Source organism: Sinocyclocheilus grahami, unplaced genomic scaffold (assembly GCF_001515645.1).
Source record: "Sinocyclocheilus grahami isolate Dianchi unplaced genomic scaffold, SAMN03320097.WGS_v1.1 scaffold517.1, whole genome shotgun sequence".
Lineage (NCBI taxonomy): Eukaryota > Metazoa > Chordata > Actinopteri > Cypriniformes > Cyprinidae > Sinocyclocheilus > Sinocyclocheilus grahami.
Window position 1 is genome coordinate 335,504 of NW_015505696.1, and position 24,570 is coordinate 360,073.

Consider the following 24,570-nt stretch of genomic DNA (forward strand, 5'->3'; position numbering starts at 1 on the left):
CTCAGGGAGTTCAACGCAGGATTCACAAAACGCTTGCTCTTGAGAGATGACTCAGTACCCAGTTTATTTGGACCAGCTGCTCCACTGAATCACAACCTGTAAGTATGATAAATAATAGATGTTTATATTTTCTATTGAGCGTTCAAAACATGGAACTATTGCGATGGGAGTATCGTTTCCGACACACGCTGTACGCGGTAGACCAATCACAACAGACTGGGCCTTCTGACCAATCAGAGCAGAGCAGGCTCACGGAAAGGCGGGGTTTAGAGAGACTGAATCTCAGAACTGCTTCAAACGAATCGTTTTGAAAATGAGGTGATATTAAATGCATATTTTGAGAAAACTAAAGCGTTTTTTGACCTTGCATGCATGTAAACCTATTGTAGGAGACTCCCAAAACAATATTAGGACGCTTAAAAATGGCATAATAGCTTCTCTTTGGCTGTCAACAGCCAGTTTACAAATTTTGTAAAGATGGTCTGGCACATGTTATGTTGTCAAACGCACAATAAAGCATGTCAAAGTCAGAGCAGATGCAGACAATCGAGCTGCTGAAAACACCGGATCATGAGCTGCTCACGTGTAAATGAACACAGTGCCGCGCTTCACTCAGAAACAGATTTTTTATTTGCTGTGCTAAGCCATCTCACAATTTCAGTTTTATTTCAATTAATCATGCAGCCTTATATCGAGCCACAAAAACCACACTGTGAAGATTGATACTGCGATGGGTGTTTTAGAGGCTAATCACAGAGACGGCACACATGAGAAGAACAGCTGAATAATGCCTTTGCGAGAGAGATTAAACACACAAACACACACAGGCCGTGAGTGACGCTCTTATCTGCGGCCGGAGGAACTTACGGTGACCTGAACACACTATCTTGGCATAGTTAGAACATTATAGATTCCAAATATTCATTAATAGAATGATATATACTGTATATATATAAAAAATCCTGATTCTGTTAAAAATATCTAATTATTTATTATTAAAAATCCACTATTCAAATAATTAAATTCAGCAGGTAATGTGTCATATATTGGGGGCCATGGCTTATTATAACAGTTTTTGCAGTTAACTTTTTTTGTTAGTAAAACAAGTTTATTTTATTTAACTTTACATTTTTGAAAAAAAGAAAGAAAAAGTAAAAAGTCAGCCAACTGAGAAAAAACCACAACTGTTACTTGAAATAAGGAAACAAACATTAACTAAATGAAATAAAACAAAATACAAAAACGTATTTTACTTCAGCCAGTTGCCAAGAAAGCATTTCTCTTTTTTATTTTAACTTGAAGTACAAAAATAACTGAAACTGAAAATAAGTTAATAAAAACTATATACGCCAATTAAAAATAATAATAAAAATGACAAAAACACAAATATATAAATATATTTGTATATATGTCATTAATGCAGTATATATATTCATGATACAGTAATGCAATAGACTTAAACTTACACTACATTATATATGTTTTAATCACTGATTAGCTCAGCGCTGCAGTCTAACGCTGATGTGCTTCAGTCTGGTTGAGGTATGACACTCTCGTGTGTCTTTTTTCTCAGCAGAGATGTTGAAATAAAGCTGCACATCTTCAATCCTCACGCGCCCTTCATCCCGACAGCACAGAGAAACGGCCACAGCTGGAACGCAGCGTCCCAATCAAGCCGAAGGAGCGTAAAATGAAGACGACAGCCTCAGCAGAGCAGCGCCGCAGGCATCAGGAACCACTAACCACCTTCCTCCTGTCCTCGTCCTACAGACACTGCTGTAGATTAATGACCCGACCGGCGGCTTCATCAGTGAGCAGCATTCACACAGACACACACACACAATCACACACAGGTTTGTTTTTGTGAATTGTGGGGACATTCCATAGGCGTAATGGTTTTTATACTGTACAAACTGTATGTGCTATTGCCCTACACCAACCCTACCCCTAAACCTACCCCTCACAGGAAACTTTCTGCATTTTTACTTTCTCAAAAAAACTCACTCTGTATGATTTATAAGCGTTTTGAAAAATGGGGACATGGGGCAATGTCCTCATAAGTCACATTCTCCTTGTAATACCTATGTTATACCCATGTCATTACACAAATGTGTGTCCTCATATGTCACAAAAACGCACACACTCACACACAGACAGACACACACACTCTCACACAGACAGACACACACAGACACGCATGCACGCACACATGCTCACACACACACACAGACAGACACACAGACACATGCTCACACACACACACAGACAGACACTCTCACACACACACAGACAGACAGACAGACAGACAGACAGACAGACAGACAGACAGACAGACAGACAGACAGACAGACAGACAGACAGACAGACAGACAGACAGACAGACAGACAGACAGACAGACAGACAGACAGACAGACAGACAGACAGACAGACAGACAGACAGACAGACAGACAGACAGACAGACAGACAGACAGACAGACAGACAGACAGACAGACAGACAGACAGACAGACAGACAGACAGACAGACAGACAGACAGACAGACAGACAGACAGACAGACAGACAGACAGACAGACAGACAGACAGACAGACAGACAGACAGACAGACAGACAGACAGACAGACAGACAGACAGACAGACAGACAGACAGACAGACAGACAGACAGACAGACAGACAGACAGACAGACAGACAGACAGACAGACAGACAGACAGACAGACAGACAGACAGACAGACAGACAGACAGACAGACAGACAGACAGACAGACAGACAGACAGACAGACAGACAGACAGACAGACAGACAGACAGACAGACAGACAGACAGACAGACAGACAGACAGACAGACAGACAGACAGACAGACAGACAGACAGACAGACAGACAGACAGACAGACAGACAGACAGACAGACAGACAGACAGACAGACAGACAGACAGACAGACAGACAGACAGACAGACAGACAGACAGACAGACAGACAGACAGACAGACAGACAGACAGACAGACAGACAGACAGACAGACAGACAGACAGACAGACAGACAGACAGACAGACAGACAGACAGACAGACAGACAGACAGACAGACAGACAGACAGACAGACAGACAGACAGACAGACAGACAGACAGACAGACAGACAGACAGACAGACAGACAGACAGACAGACAGACAGACAGACAGACAGACAGACAGACAGACAGACAGACAGACAGACAGACAGACAGACAGACAGACAGACAGACAGACAGACAGACAGACAGACAGACAGACAGACAGACAGACAGACAGACAGACAGACAGACAGACAGACAGACAGACAGACAGACAGACAGACAGACAGACAGACAGACAGACAGACAGACAGACAGACAGACAGACAGACAGACAGACAGACAGACAGACAGACAGACAGACAGACAGACAGACAGACAGACAGACAGACAGACAGACAGACAGACAGACAGACAGACAGACAGACAGACAGACAGACAGACAGACAGACAGACAGACAGACAGACAGACAGACAGACAGACAGACAGACAGACAGACAGACAGACAGACAGACAGACAGACAGACAGACAGACAGACAGACAGACAGACAGACAGACAGACAGACAGACAGACAGACAGACAGACAGACAGACAGACAGACAGACAGACAGACAGACAGACAGACAGACAGACAGACAGACAGACAGACAGACAGACAGACAGACAGACAGACAGACAGACAGACAGACAGACAGACAGACAGACAGACAGACAGACAGACAGACAGACAGACAGACAGACAGACAGACAGACAGACAGACAGACAGACAGACAGACAGACAGACAGACAGACAGACAGACAGACAGACAGACAGACAGACAGACAGACAGACAGACAGACACACACACACACACGCCTCGCTGAGACCCGCCGCCTCCCGCAGACACCTGCGCTGACCGGACGCTCACTTTATTACTTCTGACGGACCATCACTACTGTCTGCACAGATAATGGGATATTTAGACACAATACAAGAGACATCGACTCCAAAAATATTAGACAGTGTGACGACAGAAATGAGTCAACTGAAGACTGCAGTAATGATGCTTAAAATTCAGCTTTGATCACAGCAATAAATTACATTTGAAGAATATATTCACATAGAAAAATAATATTTCACAATATTACAGCACTGTGTTAAAAAAACAGTTGCTGCCTTAAATTATGTTGAATAAAACTGGCTGTACAAGTCATTTCAGCAATTTATATTAAAAAAAAAAATAAGTTGAATCCCATATGATTTAAAATTGGTTTAATTATGTTGATTAAGTTAAGGTAATGGAAAAACATATATTGACATAACTTAATTTTTTTACAGTGTATTTTTACTGTATTTTGATCAAATAAATGGGGCCTTGGAGAGCAGAATTATATATATATATATATATATATATATATAGGGTTGGTAAGAATTTTTTTATGTTTTTGAAAATAATTATATATGTATATATTAAATATATATATTGTATTGTTCATGTTATGAATCTAATCATTTAGATCGTTTACTTCGAATCTTTTAATAAAAGAATCAAATGTGATTTCTTTCATACATCAAATAAAAAAGTATTTAAAGTATTAGTAAATAAAGTATTTAAATAATATTTTTGAAATAAACTGTTTATTTATTGCATTGATTTATTTCATTTCCAAATACATTGTGACATAACAGACTTTTACAAACACATAAAATGACTTTATCAATATTTTTGCCCTTTTTTCCCCAAACAAAACATCAGACAACAGGACCATTGTTGGGTTTGAAAAGACAAAAACAAAAAAATACAAATGGTGGTGAAAACAAATGCATGAAGAAGAAAAGTGAAAGAGCCACACAGATACAGACTCTTGATCTGATGAAACAACATTCAGATATTCATAAGCAAAAAATCATAAGAAAGAGTACGAACACTTGTGGCATTTCTCTTCCGGTACAGTCTGTGTCTGACAGCAGTCCACTGCAAATGTAGCTTCGGATGTCAGTGGGTTCAGCGTGAAAGCCTTACAAATCTGAAGGTCAGAGGACGTCTACTGTCTGCTCAGAGATATGAAGGCGATACCTCGACCATCACGGCCAGGAGAACAGTTCTGGAGGAAACAATGGCTGTCAGCTTCATCATCTGAATCAAACAGCTGCAGAAATGTCAGACGCTTTCACGATCTCAGGATCGTCCTGACACGTGTTTCCTTCATTATCACGCAGCGGAGCGAGATCTCGAACGCTCGGGCTGATCTGCTCCGGCTTCTGAAGCGTCTATCACACTGAACCTGGATATGAAAATCTTCAAACAGCTGGATATATCAGGATATGAATGTGATCTCTTGTTTGAGGAGGAATATTATATCAGATTGTGTGGTTTTACCACAGTACAGTGGCACAGTCTGACATGATGCAAACTGAACCCACTTAACAACAAAAATATAGTACAAAAAACACCAAATAACTAGATTTTTTACATTTTCTGAAGTTCTTGCCAGCAGAAATGTGGTGCCTCAATAGCCATGTTTCCATCCAAAGAGGCGAATTTAACTTATGCACAAAACTGGAAAATTGCAGAAAACATTTGCCAATAAAGCACCGTTTCCATCCAACGAGTCAAAGAGAACAAAATCGTCACTTCTTGATAAACTGGCACTAAATATCTCTAAGGAAACAAGGAGAAGCCACTGAATATAATCATTTTCATATGTAATAAATTACTTGTGCTTCAGAGAAAGCAGGCATAACATGATAAATGCGTTCATTGCTTTTAGAGGTGGATGCCTGCTGTTTAGAAATGCAGTCGTGTAAGACAGTAATTAAACAGAAATACTTTGATGACAGACTTTTCTCAGGCATTTCAGAATGACCAGAACAACATATAGATGCTGTGAACGAGATCGGTCCGCTGGTTAGTCAAGTTATCCCGTCTCATAGCGCAAAGTCACATGACTTTTTCAATGTGTTTAAATGCGTTTCCATCGTAGTTTATGTGCATTTTTTCTTATCGGATAAAAGGTTTAGCCTTCTCAGTTGTGTGCATATGTTTTTAATGCGTATTTTTAGAATTTATGCATATCTTGGCATTTCCATCCAGCGTTTATTTTATGCGATAATCCAAAATGTGCATAAAAATAGGTGGATGGAAACATGGCTAATGTTAGTGCGTTTTGGGTGATGGTTGGGACATTGATGAGGTGTTCTGAGCTTTCACTAGTTTCCTTCTGTCTGCTGTGAAAAGAGTCTCAAGTCTCTGTGATGTTCTGCTCTCTGTGGCTCAGGTCTATGGAAGCCCATTTCTGCCACATATGAAAAAGAAATCCTGCTTTGGTAAATTATGACATAAAAGGTCAAAATTATGAGATACTAAGTCATAATGAGATAAATCATAATTATGAAATTATGTCATAATTAACATTATGAGATAAATGTTTGAAATTAAGAGATAAAAAGTCATAATTATGAGATAACTATGAGATAGATTATGAGATGCCAAGTCATAATGAGATAAATGTCAAAATGAGATAGTAAGTCATAATTAGGAAATAAAAGTTTAAATAATGAGATGAAAACGCAATTATGAGATACAATTTTAAATGACGAAATAAAAACAATTGTGAGATAAAAAGTAGAAATTATGAAACTTTTTTTTATAGAATCTTGATAACAGTGAGATACTAAGTCATAATTATGATAAAACTATTTCAAACTGACAAATCAATGAGATTTAAAAACACAATTAAGATAAAGTCATTAATTACGAGATAAAAAGTGAAATAATGAGATAAAAAGCTATAATTATGACAACTTCTAAAATTCAAAAATATCTCATAATTATGGCTTTAATTTAATTATGGCTAAGTCATGAGATAAATGTCAAAATGATGAGCCATAATTATGAGATAAAAAGTTAACATTATGAGATAAAAAAATAAACCTGACTGAAATTCTTCATAGAGATCATTTTTTTGCAGGAAGGAGCACAATTGAGCACTACCTACCTACAAACTAACTACAAAGAGACTACATATCATCCCATAGCAGAGTATGACGGTGATATCGAGTGGGTCTGTGTTTATATCAGTCTAGTGTTTGGGTGTGAATGCTCAGTCTTCAGTGCTGGAGAGCTCCGCTCAGTCTTTAGTTGTAGACGATTCTTTTGAATGTGAACGTCTTTCATTAGCACTGTGTTTCACTTCAGTAGAAGCGTGGCAGTTTGCCCGCTCTAGTTGGCATACAGCCACTGCGCCAGCTTCACACACACACACACACACACACACTCTCAATCACACACACTCTCAATCACACACTCACTCACACACACACAATCACACACACAATCACACTCACACACACAATCACACACTCACTCACTCACTCACACAGAAATCATCTCTAATAAAAGCTGTTGTTATCTGGCTGTGTGTGAGATGCATGAATGATCCAGTATTAAAATGAGACTTGTATAAAATCTGCTCATTCACACACACACACTCATCACTCACACACACTCACACACACACACTCACTCACACACAGCACACTGCTTCTTATTTCCTGCAGAGAAAATGACTCTGGCATGTTTTAAAATGAACTAGCTCTTCGTTACAAACTGGAACTACTGACAGGTAATTGAAATAAAGCTGAAAATAAAATAGAAATATTAGATGAAAAACTTCAAGCTAAAAAATGGAAGTGTGAGTACTAAAATTACTAAAAACTGACATAAAAATAAATTAATTCGGTTTAAATATTATAAAAATAACAAAACAAAATTAAATGAAAATGAAGACTGAAAATATAAAAATAAAAACTCATTCAAAAATATTAATTAACAGTATATACATAATACTAAACTAACACTGCTCAGAAATTCACTCTCGAACCAGGGTTATTATGGTTAACAAACTAAATCCTTTTAAAAAAAAAACACTTGTTATTTGAAATAAAATAAATGTAAGCTGTAATTAAATAAAATGTAAACAAAAATGTTATTTTATTGAATATTTATTTTTATTTCAGCTAGTTTTCAAGGCAACGTTTATTATTTTCATTTAGACGTACTTGATGTATGGAAACAACGAAAACTAAAACAGAAATAAATAAACAAAACTATAAAGAAATATTAGAGAAAACCTAATAAAAAGGGCAAACACACCCCAGAAATTGAATTGTAAACCACAAATACAAGTGTGTGTGTGTGTGTGTGTGCGTGTGTGTGCGTGCGTCTCACACTCACACAAAATCTTTTTGCAAGTCTCACGAGTTTCTGAGAAAAAAAATTCTGAATTGCAAGAAAAAAAGTCAGAATAAGACAAAGTCACAATTAGCTGTGGCAGAAACTGAACTTTTTAACTCATTGCAAGCTTATATCTTGCAATTCTTGTGAGACATAAACTCACAATTTCATGACCTGCAATTGTGAGATTTTTTATTTTATGGTGGAAATAAACTTTCATAGAAATGTCCAGTGAGTGACGCTAAAAGTGCATTGAGTTTTATATGAAACAGATGAACATGAATCGGACAATGTTTTACTACGTTGTTGAACATACTGCAGCAACTGGAAATGAAATGTCTGATGAGTAGCACTAAAAATTGCTCTATTGCATTTGAAAATAATGTGCCGCCTACACTAAAACTGACTGAGAGATTTAACAAAAGCAAATGAGCGTTAAAAGCACACTTGCTAAAGCAATCATGCCATTTTATGGTGCTTCTACAAGTCTTTTATTGCGTTTCACAGGATCTCGTGCATTGCAAACACAATGCTGTACCGGGTGCGCTACCGAGCAAGCTTACTGCATCAGAAAAGCCACACGTATGGCGCTGGTTATGTGATGCAAACATCTACATGTATTCGTTTACAAATCAGGTGCTATGGTAAAAGTGTTTTGTGGTCATAACAGAGTTGTGCAAGCAACCACACAATAATAAGTCTTTATTTATCGCAAATCTGCCTCTGTAGTCATGTTTCGTGTTATAAATGAATACAAGTTGTTGGTGTTTTACTGCCTCTAGGGTTCATTTCAGCAGCAAACTGCACGTATAGGAACAATTGGTGTAGAAACAACAAAACTCAGAAATTGCTAGTAAATTTCATAATTACAAAGAAACAGCACATTAAACTAAACATGACACCTTGAAGCATAAACACAGTATGTGTAAAGCATACTCTGATAATCTTTGTTTCATTTACAAACATGTTTTTTGAGTGTACGAACAAAAAGACTAGAGTCTTTAACTTTGTTTGTTACATGCAGCATTAGAGGAAAATATCAGAAAATTAGTCAAGGATATTTTTAAGTGGTGTAGATTTGTGTATTCTGACTGTATGAATAATAATGAAGGAAATTACACCTGTATGTCTAGTTAAGGTCTCTCAGATTGGAGCAGATATCAGTCTGATCGGTCCGTTAGAGCTTCATCTGATAACACGAGCAGCTGAGTCTGATTTATTCTTGCAAAAGCTTGACAGAGTGAAAAGCACAAACCCTTTTTAAGATGAAGGACATGAATATTACATTACAGTGTGAAGAGTGAAGATAGATATGCAGAAGAGAAAGCCAGTGGGATCAGGATCTTTGTTCCTCTCTCTTTCTGTGTGTGTGTGTGAGATGCATTTGTGTCACGCTCAAGATTTCTCTCTGAGAGCTTAACCCAAGCATTTCAGATTAGTGTGTGTAGGCTGAATCTTAAAAATGTGAGCCGTCATTTAAAGCATCACACACAGTCTGCAGCAGTATAACGCACGCATGACAGACGAGAGCCGATTAAAGGTCTCACCTCAATAGAGCAGGAGACACAGAGAGAGAAAAGATTCAGGTGTGTGATTGTATAAGCAGAGCATCACATCCACTGTGTGTGTGTGTGTGTGTGCACGCGCTTAAAACTAGTGTACACTAGCATCACCAATTGAAATTGCACAAACAATGACGATGTGAGCCGTCATTTAAAGCATCACACACAGTCTGCAGCAGTATAACGCACGCATGACAGACGAGAGCCGATTAAAGGTCTCACCTCAATAGAGCAGGAGACACAGAGAGAGAAAAGATTCAGGTGTGTGATTGTATAAGCAGAGCATCACATCCTGTGTGTGTGTGTGTGTGTGTGCACGCGCGCTTAAAACTAGTGTACACTAGCATCACCAATTGAAATTGCACAAACAATGACTGTTTTCAAACAGGTCTTCTTGTACACGTTTTTGTCTGCCATGGGTTGAACAAACAGATAATCCTGCCTCAAATTCAATCTTGATTGAATTTGCCATATTGAGCCGGTCCATGATATAATATAATATATTTTTCCTTTTGTTCAACTTTGAGGTTTAATATGACTATGCATGTTTTTGTGTTTCATGTAATGAGATACAGAGAATATATTGTGTGTCCTTCTACTCTTCAGAGCTGTGTGTATTTGTGTGTAATTGCTTAGACACACACACAGCTAAAGCGTAACTAAGTCTGTTTAGACTCTGAGCGAGAGCAGCTGTACAGACAGTGTGCTGCACAAACCACATGAATGATGATCCATCTACAGCTCAGCTCAACTTCAGCTCCGATTCGCTGATATGAAATGTGTTTGAGAAGTTGATGTCCTGTGGTGTGACATACAGTATATGGCACTTATGACCATAATAACCACATAATATGTATTCTTTGTCACACCATATAAACTTGTGGAGACAAAATTTGTGATTAAAGGTGCAAAACTTCCCAGTTTTCAATTACAGCAGTTGACACACACTTTCCTTTAGAGCCATATTGAAAAACAGCTCATGAACATTCATGTAGGTTTATATTCACAGGAGCTTTGATCCTTTTACAGTTCATATTATACACCTTTATTGGGGTGTTGATAAAGTTGAAGGTTCAACGGTTGCGTTCCTATAAGACTTCGTCTTGAACATTCGAACATTTGCAACCTTTGAACCTACAACTTCTTTATACACTACAAAATCCCACTGCTTTAATTTCATTTCACAGCTGTCCTGTAGCTCAACCACTAGGTCATGGGTTTGATTACCAGAGAAAGCAAGAACTGATACATTTTTTTTTAAATGTGTACCTTGCATGCAATGTAAATCACTTTAGATAAAAACATCTGCCATATGAATAAATGCAACTGTAAAATATAAAATCAACGCCCTGCTTGCTCAAACACTTCAATAGAAGTATGGTTAATTTGAATAAAGTTGGATAAATAATCAAATAAACAGCACCAGTCTGACTTCTGGGCGTCCAAAAACAGTCCTTTCATAGTGATGCTTCAGGACATCTGATGCTTTTAATAGATTCATTTTTACAGCATTGAATAAATTAGTTTTTATAGTAGCGGCCTTACTATTTATAGTTTATAAGATCATATTTTCACATTTGTTTTGATGTGAAGTAAATATATTCTTAGTTTCTTAAAATGAATTTATTTCATTTTCTGTGATGTGATGTGATGAACTAGTTTGTGTTTTGCTGCACATCAAATAAACAAGCTGAAACTCTCTCTTGCTTTCATTCCTCAGGCTGTTAATAAACGATCTAAAACAACTTTCAAAAGCATAAAATGACATTTGGATTCCACCCACAGTTCAGATCTCCTTATCGGTCACACACACTCTCTCTCTCTCTCTCTCACACACACACACACACACACTCACTCACACACACACTCACTCACACTCACACACTCACACACTCACACTCTCACACTCTCACACTCTCACACACTCACACACTCACACTCTCACCCACTCACACTCTCACACTCTCACACTCTCACACACTCACACACTCACACTCTCACCCACTCACACTCTCACACTCTCACACTCTCACACACTCACACACTCACACTCTCACCCACTCACACTCTCACACTCTCACACTCTCACACACTCACACACTCACACTCTCACCCACTCACACTCTCACACTCTCACACTCTCACACACTCACACACTCACACTCTCACCCACTCACACTCTCACACTCTCACACTCTCACACACTCACACACTCACACTCTCACCCACTCACACTCTCACACTCTCACACTCTCACACACTCACACACTCACACTCTCACCCACTCACACTCTCACACTCTCACACTCTCACACACTCACACACTCACACTCTCACCCACTCACACTCTCACACTCTCACACTCTCACACACTCACACACTCACACTCTCACCCACTCACACTCTCACACTCTCACACTCTCACACACTCACACTCTCACACACACTCTCACACACACTCGTTAAAGTGGCGTATTGCTCATCAGAAGCAGCATAAAGGATGTTTATACGTGACACGAGCGCACCGCGGTTCAGATGAAGCAGCATAATCATCATGACCTCCGTTAACGCATTTATGCAACCTTGCAACACATCTAATTTTCATTTAGGTTGAAGTATTAAAATTACTAAAACTGAATAAAAAATTAATATAAATGACAAAAGCACACTAAGGCTAAAATTTAATTGAAAACTGAAGACAAAATAAAAACGAATCAAATAAAAATAAAAGCTAATTCAAAATATGAATAAAAAGTATATAAAAAAATTCTGAAAACGACGCTCATCTTACCCTCTTATTTTAATCACCTGTCATTATAGAGACACTTTCACCGTGCAATCAGTTCATCACGTATAAAATCAAGTGCAAAGACATTTTTGTGAATATTGTATCACAGTTTCGTGTTGACTATAAAAAGACTGACTGTGTTTGTCGTCTTATTTACATACAGCACTAAGAAGCAATGGCACATAAAAACTACAATAAAACAGCTGTGCTGCTTACCCGAACACTCAACTCATCCGGCTGAGAAACAACAGAGAGGAGAGAAAAGTCATGACGAAATATAACATCTACCCTGACTGAGGTCCATCGGCTGCAATATTTATAAAAACATCAATGAAATGAACCCACATGAGGTCTGTGGCAGTTTTAAGCCGCCCCGATCATGCGTTTCTTACAGTGGTTTGCTGTTCTTTTACACTCGTTTAGTTTAACTAACTGGGATTAACATGTCTGGATGTCTAAATGAGCCTCAATACACATGTACGATCAGTGCTGTGGATAGCAATCAGCTGAGGGAAGAATGAACATTAAAGATTGCAATCGTGAGCACTAAAAGCTTTACAAGCAAAACAGGGTAATTATAATTAACGATGAATCCTGGTTATTATAACCGCAACAAACAGCAACATTAAATCAAACACTCCTGCTGCCACCTAGTGCTACAAAACACTCATTGAAAAAATAAAGCATTTTAAACTGTATACTGTATGTCAGAGAAGGACAGACAGTGTCAGGAGAAATAAAGAAGAGAGAAAGTGTGTGTGTGTGTGTCTGTTTGTGTGTGTGTGTGCGTGTTTGTGTGTCTGTGTGTGCTTGTCTGTGTGTGTGTACGTCTGTGTGCGTGTCTGTTTGTGTGTGTGCATCTCTCACCAGGTTGTGTGTTTTGTCTGGTTCTTGGCGTGTCTTTGCTTTCTCTCTCAGCGCCGCTGGGTTCATGTAGTCTCCCGCCATCTCTCTCTCTCTACGGCTGATCCGGGCCAACTCTTCCTGAACCAGAGCCTGCTCACGCTCGAACCTACAGTCAACACACACACAGACACAGACACACAGACACACATCAGCTACAGGGACTGACAGAAACTAATTACATGACCATTAGACACCATTAAAAAAATTGGTCATGTTGAATAACTAGCCTTGATTCCAGTGAATGCGGGTCATATTTGAGCTGAAAATAATTCTGAATCTGATTTAATCTCATGTAATCAGAATAATCTCATTCTCATTACTATAATGTGAAAAAAGAATAATATTTTTATTAAACTATAAGTATTTATACATCATGGTTGTATTAGATGCAATGCTTTTCAGGGCTATTATCGTTCTCTAAAACCAAAACTATTAAAAATTACAAAATGACAAAAAAACAAAATTACTAATATATTTTTTTTTATTACAAAAAAATAAAATATAAAAATAAACACCAATTCAAAATATTAATAAAAAAACAAACATTATATAAATAATACTAACATAACACTGATGCTTTTAATGTATGCTGATTTAAATTTAAAATGTTTTCACTGTTAAGTAAAAAATATTGTATTACATTAATGAGACTTTTAAAAAATCATGACAGAATAAAAATAAGAATTACAAAAACAAACACTTTTTTTTAAATCTCATAATTATATATATATATATATATATATATATATATAATTATTTTAATTATATTTTAATCAAATATATAATATACCGATCAGGAGATTAAACATAATTGGTAGCACTTTATTAAAAGCCATTATATATATATATTATATATGATGAATGATAAAATTAGTTTTAATGCATTAATTATGCTTTGTAATGCAACTTATAATGCATTGAATAAACTCATGAGTAAATGTAACCACAGTTATAATACTCATCTATTTCATTGTTACACCTTTAGAAAGCATAATGCATTAAAACATGACAAACAAACCTTCAAACAGTATAATGCACTTTAACTTCGGTTAATTATTTCTGCAAAGAGAATAATGCATAACGTACATTATGAATCCCTTTATAATGCATGATACATAAAGGCTTTAAGTAAAGTGCAACCAGATGATTTACAGATTGTTATCAGAGCTGCAGTAGATATTACGGCAGAAGATTTCTTCAGAAATACTGATAAAAATATCTAACACACTAACCGTCTTCTGAGCTCCTCCTGCGTCTCTGCTGCAGATGGCCCTGAAACATCAGAATAACAGTCACATATGAGATATAAAGCGAGTGTTGCTGAAGAGAGGAGCAGAAGCGGTCCTACCTGCTTCAGGTTTGGCACTCTCTGGTTTAGATGATGAGGATGATGATGGTCCAGACTCCCGCATCCGCTGAAGAACATCACCGGACAACTGATATTAAAATAGCATCAACAGAGTTACGATTCCCTTTCTAAAGTGTAGTTCTGGGTATGAGCGCTAAAAGCTGCGACCCTGACATTGTCCTGTGCATCCAGTCCGAACGACACCGACCTGCCCCTGCTGTCCGCGGCCCCCATCAGCCCGAAGACCACCCCGACACTCAACAACAAGAGGAATACAGTCACGCCGACTCACTTCAGGGTCACTGTGTCCCGCTACATGCGGATAAAATCATCAAACACCTGCATCAGGCGTCACGTGACCGCGAAAGGCACGATGGGAAATGTAGTTATATTCAAAGCACTGACGTCACATGGAGGTCGCGGGAGGAAAAAATGGCGAAATATTAATTAATTAATTTTAATTGTTTGCTTGCTGATTTACTTGCTTATTTGTATCTATTCCCTTTTACATTAGCCATAAACTTCATACAATTTATGTGCTTATATTGAAAGCGCTCCACAAAGAAAAAAAATTTTTGTAGCGGCATATGACACACAGAAATTGACGAATGCACTTTATTTTACTCTTTATTATTTTTAATTTAAAATTTGAAAAGTCGTTTTTTATTATTATAGTTTCATGAAATGGTACACAAATAATAATAACAATAATGATAATACATTTATTTAGCCCTTTTAATTTGCTCGTTTTTTCATGCACAAATACTATTATTTAATCTATCTTTTCAGTTTTTATTTCTTACAGTAAATGTTAATGACATACGTCTTTATTTCCTTCACACAGCAACGGTGTTAATATTCTGCAGAAATGGTGACTTGCAATAAAAAAATCGTTGAAAGCCATCACATGATGTTTTGTTCAATTATATACCCGTCTTGTATTTTTTTTGTCATTATTATTATTATTCTTATTGTATTGTAACCTCTCCCTTATTTGTTGACAATGTTCTCATTAAAAAAATAGCCATCACATGGCACATCACGTGATGACAGCAGCATTTTCGTTATAAAAACATATGTATGGAGGGCGAAACCTGCAAAAACAATAAATAAATAAATAAATAAATTTGTGCATAAATACACGTATTCTTGTTTAAATACACATAGAAATAATTAAACATGTGATTAAAGTAGGCAAATAAATAATATAAATTGGTGGACAGATGGAAAATGTTTAAGGAAATGCTAAACTCATCCTATTCATTTTCCTTTGATCACTCGTTTATTTCTGAATGTAGTTCCACATTTATTTTTCCTCTGTGCAACATGCTAATGAGAGGGGGTCAATTATCCAAGAGTAGGCGGATCGTATGCGTATTATCTTCATCAGTCAAGGGGACTGATTATCATCTTACACTTTTTCATAGGGCTAGTTTGTAGTTATAATCATGAGAGAGCTAAATCATAAAAGAGTTTAAGTGGCCAATGTATTAATGCTTACGTAGCTCTTAATTGCAATACTGAACCGTTATTTGCTTGATAAACATACTTTTGTCACCTGTATTTTCTGTTCTGATAACTAATGTGAAAAAACTGTCTGTTCCTCGATTAAACCACTTCATAGCAGGCGTCTCACGATGACCGTGGGATACTGATATTACAGCTGTCTCTAGCTGGAGACTCGATTGGGTTACAAAAAATGACGTCAGGAAACGACTCTGGCCATTCCGTTGGGTCGTTTGTAAAGCCACAGATACTGTACGGACAATACGGCTCAGTTTTTTTATGCATCTTGCTCTGCTGAATGGAAAAAGTGACTTTACGTAGCCCATACTGGATTAACAGCATGCATCTCGTCAGCGGGAAAGCCACGCCCCCAGCTATCACATGACCCGAGCAAGTCCATGTTGACTCCCTCTCATTAGCATGTTGCACAGAGGAAAAATAAATGCGGAACTACATTCAGAAATAAACGAGTGATCAAAGGAAAATAAATAAATAGGATGAGTTTAGCATTTCCTTAAACATTTTCCATCTGTCCACCAATTTATTTTATTTATTTACCTACTTTAATCACACGTTTAATTATTTCTATATGTATTCAAACAAGGATTTGTGTATTTATACACACATTTATTTATTTGGGAGATCGGTAAAATAATCCATGTGACATCAGGGGTTCAACCGTAATATTATGAAGCTACGAGAATACTTTTTGTGCGCAAAAAAACGACTTTATTCAACAATTCGTCTCCTTTACCCTTTAGTGCCTTTTTGGAGAATATCAGCTGGAAGTAAACAGCGTAATGATTTCTCAATGTTTCTTTAAGTGTCAGAAAAGGGCCACTGACACTGAAGTTAAACTTAAACGAGATAAAATTACATAATTATGAGATTAAAAAAGGACAATTATGAGATAAGTCAAACTTATGATATAAAAAGTCTATATTTTTTTGAAAAATTCACAATTATGACAAAAACAATTGTGACAATTTTGACTTTTTATGTCATAATTTTCACTTTTGTCATAATTAGGACTTTTTTTTTCTCAATATCGGCTTTTTGTGTCAAAATAGCGACTTTTTATATTATGGCTCAGTATCTCGTAATTTCAAAATCATGTCATAATTATGATTTTTTTTCTTACGAGGTGGAAATGAGCTTCCATAGACACTGATGACTGCAGTAATGATGCTAAATATATTCACATCTAAAGCAGTCATAAAAATTGTAACGATATTTCACAAAATTTCTGTGTTTTTGATCACATAAATGTTGCCTTGGTTTTTTCGACCCAAAACTTTTTGAATGGTAGAACATAATGGTAATCTTTTTTATGCTTTTAATGTTATTGAGGAGAAATTATGTATGTTAACTATGAATTATCGATATGCAAAAACCATATAATATTAGTGGCATCCAAATAAAGTGCATGTATCATTTTGTACAATATGTCTAAAACCACAATGACTGTCGGTGACATCTGTAATCGTGTTTTTAAAAACTCTTTATGTACTTTTAGGCACCTCAATAAAGACTGCATAGGATTTTTTTTTCTTTTAAAAGGTTTGGAACAGGGAAATAACCACTTTTATCCTTTCTTGGTATCATAAGTGCTCTGATTTCACCACATCTTTGGATAATTTCTGTAAAATTCAGTTTAAAACTATCCAAACACAAAAGACATCCATTCACAGACGTTCAACAGAAAGAGCACAAGCTTGTATGATAATGTGACGGATGGCAACGTGTCTTTAAAGTGGTGTTTAGTGCAGCCATATCATGGACAACAGCATTTCTCTTGCTCTCTTAAAATAAAAGAGTTTGATGTGAACTCAAAACTTCCCCAGTTCACGCTGCATGACTGCTTTTGGTGCCTGAATTAAAAATAAAGTCCAACAAAGGTGTAGAATATGGCATTTTGAGGAAGTTGAAAACCACAGCGGCTTGTTCATCTGCTCTGTGAGTACAGTTACAGACACTGTAATATCCTGTGACAGAGTGAAGCATCTACAGCAGGTGGACTTACTTACCCAAAGAATCCTTTGAGGAACGTCACATAGATCAGAGGAGCAAAGACGGAGAAGTACAGGAATGTGGTCACATCCACGCAGCTGCAAACACACAGAGGAGCAGATACAGCGTTTGAAACCACGCTGATGATCTGGCATCCATTTAAACTGGGACAGAAATCATTTTTAGCATTTTGAAGATAAACCAAATAAATAGAATGACATAAAATTAAGACATATTTAAGTTTTTTTTAAGTTATTCAGTATTTCTGTTGTTTTTGTAGTATTCTCAAATCATGAGAAAAACCAAAGAAATCGTCAAATCCACGTTAATTTCTCAATCTTTTCACTCAAAATTAATGCCGATAATATATCTATTAGAAATGCATTGATGTATCGGCCAATAAAAAAGCGATTACCTGAACTATCGGCCAAAGATCAGGGCCGATTATTTCCAGTCAATCAAAAGGGCCAGACGTGTCAGACCGCAACTTGTGTGAAGAAAATCTTTCTTGTGTTGTTCAAGTTAAAGCAATAATAACGCATTAACGCAGCGCCGTAAACACTGGGTTTAATTGACCCTACGGATCACCCATAGTTCAAGCCAGGGTTGCCAGATCCACGGGTTTCCCTTCACAAAACATTATTTGTAATGTGTCTCGCATACAATAATCGCAAAGAGCTTTGTGCTTTGTTACTTCTGATAAGAAACAAACTCTCAGCTCTCAAATTCTGTGCATTTTATCACAAAATTCAAACAATAAATGCCATTTTGATACTCTTAGATGTGTCGTGACAGATCACCAGAGCCACTTCAGTTCAAGCGGCAGCGCGAGTCTCTTTCACTTTAATACAAGTTATAGCACAAAATAAACATGAATGAATGTATATATATATATATATATGTAAGAATAAATCTGTCAGGATTAGTCATGAACACAAGTTTTTTTTTAATGAAAAAAAAACCCTTATGTGCAATTCCCTTACCAAAATTTACCATGGTTTTATTATAGTAAAAGTGTAGTAACCATGTTTTTTTTTTTTGGCTTATTGATTTCCATTGATATAAGCACAGTTTTACTACAAATACCAATGCACGGTTAACTTGTGGCTACCATGGTTTAACCACAGTAACCATGTTTATTTGGTTTTATTTGTAGTAAAACCATGGTTCATTTTCGTAAGGCACTGTGTTGTATACAAACATTTTTAATTGAATGAGATTTATTATATCTGAAAATAAATAGAATTGACACAAGTTTTTTTTTAATGAAAAAAAAACCCTTATGTGCAATTCCCTTACCAAAATTTACCATGGTTTTATTATAGTAAAAGTGTAGTAACCATGTTTGTTTTTTTGGCTTATTGGCAGTAACCATGTTTATTTGGTTTTATTTGTAGTAAAACCATGGTTCATTTTCGTAAGGCACTGTGTTGTATACAAACATTTTTAATTGAATGAGATTTATTATATCTGAAAATAAATAGAATTGAATACAATAGTTGTGTTGTTAATTGTAACCTCTAATATGATGTACCATATGAGAGGGTCTCCTGTATAGTTTACAGCATTAGTTGGGAGAGATTTTGTTCCTTAATAAAAACAAACTATTGGTATCGGCAGATATCATTCTGAATAATTGGCTATCAGTATCAGCTGAGAAATTTAGTATCAGTGCATCTCTAATATATGCATATATATATATATATATATATGTCAGCTATATGCATTGTATATATATGTATACAATGCATTATCTGTTAACAGGCTAATTGCACTGCTAATATCCAGCAGTGTATGTTTGACAGAAAGAGATGAATCCTCACCACAGGCCTTCGATGATGTTGGCACAGAGCAGCGCGCTTCCCAAACCCTGAACCAGATTGAGCAGGGACAGGATGGCAGCGTACACGTAAAAACTCCTCTTCGCTGCGACACGAGAACCAGAAACACATTCACATCATCCTGTGAACGATTCCTACTGTACAGTATAAACACTCAAACCCTGCGTGTACTCACATGGCAACGAGATCCTCTCTCTGACTGGAGTCTTAGGTAGGATGACTATCAGAGAATACACCTAAAACGGATTATAACGTGGGATTAAACATTAATAATTAAATACACAAACACAAGGTGGTTTCAAAAGAAAGGAGAAGCAATTAAATAGGCACCAGGAAAAAGAAACAGGAACTGGCCAACCAGAAGTGCCTCCCGCCGTGGCCGTAGATGTTGAAGTCTTTAGCGGAGAGATGTTTGTCCGGGAAACGAATCTCCAGAGTCCCCTGAGAGAGCAAGAGACGCTGCATTAAAGCAATAACTCACTAGAAGTGAATTTACCACAGATAAGTGTGTTTTTACACACTTCAGTCAGAGCGGTTTCTGAATTAACATCCAACTCAACAGATGTTTTGTTAAGGATATACATATATATACAGTATATATATATTAGGGGTGTAACAGTTCACAAAATTCACGGTTCGGTACGTTTTCGATACAGCAAAAACAAAGAAATGCCAGAGAAATTTCCTTGATTTTTTTTTTTTTCAATTTATTAAAACTAACATCATAAAGTATGATGTTAGTTTATGATGAAAGTAATTGCGATTATTAATTACGATTATCACAATTTACATTTAATGATGTTTATACCATTGTTTGATGCAACTGCATGCCGTAATTTTATATGAAAATAAACAAGCTGAAAACACTCTAACTGAAAAACCTGTAGTGCTTTTCTATAAACGTCAAATACACATCGGATTGGTTTCTTCTTTAAATTATAAAAAAAGTAAAAATATGAATGGTATTATAATGTTATACTAAAACCCTTAAGATAACCTGTAGAAAGAAAAAAACATATCTTAAGGGTGCAGAATAACATAAGTGGACTTTGAACGACTAATTGTCGCTTTGAACGATTACGTAATTGTGGCATCCATAATTGTAATCGCGATTAGAAATTTGATTAATTGTGCAGCCCTAATTTAAACTTTGTGTAAGTTATTTGTAATTTTATATTAGGCCTATAGCATGGTGTATTTGTATTTGTTAATAAATTAAACATTCAATGTTTAATGTGAGTTTGTCGTACTGTTTTGTTGTTGTACATTTAATCAATTGACGCCGAATTGGAAAGTGAAAGTAAAATGCGCACCAGCATTTACAAGCCATTTAAAAGTGAATAAAAGAAAACTATTACGAACTACCTCACCGTCACAACCTGGAGTACATTATATTTTATACACTTCAAGCTCTTTTATTTTCCAAATGTAATAGGATTACTAAAACGAATCGTTCGGTTTGTAATGCGTGCCGATCGGTTCAATACGAATACGTGAATCGTTACACCCCTAATATATATATATATAGCTATTTTTTCCCTAATAAATGTATATAGATGTGTAGTAAATGGCTGTTGTGTAACACACCTGTGTGATGGAGTAGGCCAGAGACAGCACCGCAGTGATGGCCAACACACGCTTGATGCTGGACTTGCTCTCCAGATGGCCTGAGCAAACACAATCAGCAAACACCACACTTTAGCAGGAAGTGCAGCACATACTATAAAAACCTGCTTCGTTTTCATGGGCTCTAACGGCACAGTAAGTTACAATGCAACATGTACATTCACAAAACATGGACGTCACTGCCACTAGTGTTACTATTGTTAACTAAAACTACAACAAAGGCCACACTTTATTTTAAGGACCAATTCTCACTATTAACTAACTATTGATTACCAACTATGACTTTTGCCTCCATAAACTTCTAAATTGGTGCTTATTAATAGTTATTAAAGTAGTTGTTACGTTTAGGTATTGGGTCGGATTAGGGATGTAGAATATGGTCATGCAGAATATGTGCTTTATAAGTGCTAATAAACAGCTAATATGTTAATAATATGCATGCTAATAAGCAACTAGTTAATAGTAGGTTCTGGTCCCTAAACTAAAGTGTTACCAAAAAAAACTAAACCTAAAAAAAAAATAAAAAAATAATTAATTGATATACAGCTGAAATAAAATTTTTGAAATTAAAATAAAAAATGTTGGCTTGGCAACTCAATGAAATAAATGAGTTTAAGTACTAAAATGACTAAAACTGAAATAAAAATAAAGCTAAATAGAAATATAAAATAACTAATAAAAATGACAAGCACATGAAATTACTAAACTTAAAATGACAACAAAAATATCAAAATAAAAGTAAACAAAAAAAATAATAGTTAAGACTGATAATGCAGGAACGTACCAAAAGCCAGTCCCAGTATGATGACGCTGAGCTCAATAGCCAATAAAAAGAACCGAGTAATTTCCCAAAGCACCTGTAAACACACAGAAATCCCTGATGATTTACACCACAATTACAGCACAATCCTCTCACTGTGTTCGTTTATTACAGCATCCGCAAACCTAACACGAGTCAACACATGAAGCCAGAACAGACTCTATTTACTTTCTTAATTCATGTTCCTGCTCTGATTATGAAGGTCACATTATTGTAATTAAATACATGTTTGTTTTTATAATCCATCAACATAATATAATAACTTGCTCCACCTCAACTTCTCACCGACTATCACATTCCACTAAATACACTGCTGTTTAAAAGTTTGGCGTCAGTAAGATTGAAATGTTTCTGAAAGAAGTCTCTTCTGCTCACCAAGGCCGCATTTATTTGATCAAAAATACAGTAAAAACAGTCAAATTGTGAAAAATTATTACATTTTAAAATAGATGTTTTCTATGTGAATATCTGTTAAACTGTAATTTATTTCTATGATGCAAAGCTGAATTTTCAGCATTATTACTACAGAAATCATTCTAATAGTGCTGCTCGAGAAACATTTCTGATTATCATCAATGCTGAAAACAGTCGTGCTGCTGCATGTTTTATGTGGGAACCGTGATGCGTTTTATTTTTCAGGATTCCCAGATGAACAGAAAGCTCAAAAGAACAGCATTTATTTGTAACATTATAAATGTCTTTACTGTCACTTTTGATCAGTTTAATGCATAAAAGTTCTCGCAGTATAAACATTTTCTGACTGAAAATTGAGTGTGTGTCAAAACCTGATAGGTCTGGAATGGAATAGAATGAAATCACAATATCAAAGCTTAGATAACAGGATAAAAATAGAGGCATTTAGAGTCAATAGAGTCATGTTTTGACCCCAGCACTAGCTGCTGAATATTTAGCCGTTTTTATCACGTTCTGTGGCCCTTGTTCATTTCTGACCCTGGATTGAAGTACTCTTTCAGCATTCGTTGATTTTGGATTGAATGGAGAAAATACGAGAGTATTTGGAAGGGCTAGAAAAGCCTAAAGACATTAAATGTTTGTAAACATGAATATATTTTCAGTGCAAGACAGAGCAAAATTACAGAACTATGTCCACAAAAGCTCAAATAAAAAAGGGCTTTTTGTTAGTGTCATGAGAAGAATAATGGTTCATGAAAACACCAGGATTAGGATTTTGTTAGTAGCTATATAGTACCATAATTAATTCAAGATTCACAGACGTCACTATGAAGTCCTCATGTGTGTGTTTTCACCTTGTCTATGAGTGTGGCGGCGCTGGATGTGCTGACGGTCATGGAGACGATGGCACGTGTGATTCCTACAGCCGCCACCACGAACACCTGAACGAGAGAAAGAGTCCGTTACAGCAAACCTGAGCAGCACAGCACAGGTGTGGAGTGACAGAAAGCAGAGGCTCCCACTGAACGCAAACTTACACACTGCCGTTTCTGCTGCTTACCAGGATATAAAAGGCCACGAATATGGGGCTGGAGGTCAGACGGATCTTAGCGCGAGCAGAAGGAAGCTTCCACATCAGGAAGACCAGGAAAGCCACGTTTGGGACGAGCAGCATCACGTCCCAGTAACGAACCCTGACGGAGAAACATAGAGGAACAGTCAAGAATCAGACCAAAACAGAGGCTTTACTGCTGTGACGCATTGTTCATTAAACAGCACAGAAACCAGCCATTTATGACTACAATACTAGACTACACACACACACACACAGAAAGACACACACAGGCTCACACACACACAGAGACACACACACACACACACACACACACACACACAGACACACACACCGCACAGAGAGACACACACAGGCTCACACACACACAGAGACACACACACACACACACACACACACACACACA

At 36.7% G+C, this 24,570-nt stretch overlaps 2 protein-coding genes across 3 annotated transcripts in view; both read right to left on the minus strand.

Annotated features, from left to right (window-relative positions):
* LOC107554857 (MICOS complex subunit mic25a-like) overlaps positions 1–15,247 on the minus strand; it is a 50,701-nt gene extending 35,454 nt beyond the window's left edge. Inside the window, exons 1-5 of the mRNA XM_016237495.1 lie at positions 15,035–15,247; positions 14,876–14,966; positions 14,760–14,799; positions 13,480–13,633; positions 13,103–13,127 (exon numbers count right to left, since the gene is read on the minus strand). Coding sequence (XP_016092981.1) covers positions 13,103–13,127; positions 13,480–13,633; positions 14,760–14,799; positions 14,876–14,966; positions 15,035–15,109 — 385 coding nt within the window. The 5' untranslated portion in view covers positions 15,110–15,247. The remainder of the gene's footprint in view (positions 1–13,102; positions 13,128–13,479; positions 13,634–14,759; positions 14,800–14,875; positions 14,967–15,034) is intronic.
* A 3,157-nt stretch (positions 15,248–18,404) lies between these two features.
* LOC107554877 (transmembrane protein adipocyte-associated 1 homolog) overlaps positions 18,405–24,570 on the minus strand; it is an 8,776-nt gene continuing 2,610 nt past the window's right edge. For both annotated transcript variants that reach the window (XM_016237514.1, XM_016237515.1), the window contains exons 3-10: positions 24,153–24,285; positions 23,947–24,033; positions 22,643–22,715; positions 21,820–21,899; positions 20,563–20,673; positions 20,408–20,468; positions 20,215–20,317; positions 18,405–18,489 (exon numbers count right to left, since the gene is read on the minus strand). In XM_016237514.1, coding sequence (XP_016093000.1) covers positions 18,405–18,489; positions 20,215–20,317; positions 20,408–20,468; positions 20,563–20,673; positions 21,820–21,899; positions 22,643–22,715; positions 23,947–24,033; positions 24,153–24,285 — 733 coding nt within the window. The remainder of the gene's footprint in view (positions 18,490–20,214; positions 20,318–20,407; positions 20,469–20,562; positions 20,674–21,819; positions 21,900–22,642; positions 22,716–23,946; positions 24,034–24,152; positions 24,286–24,570) is intronic.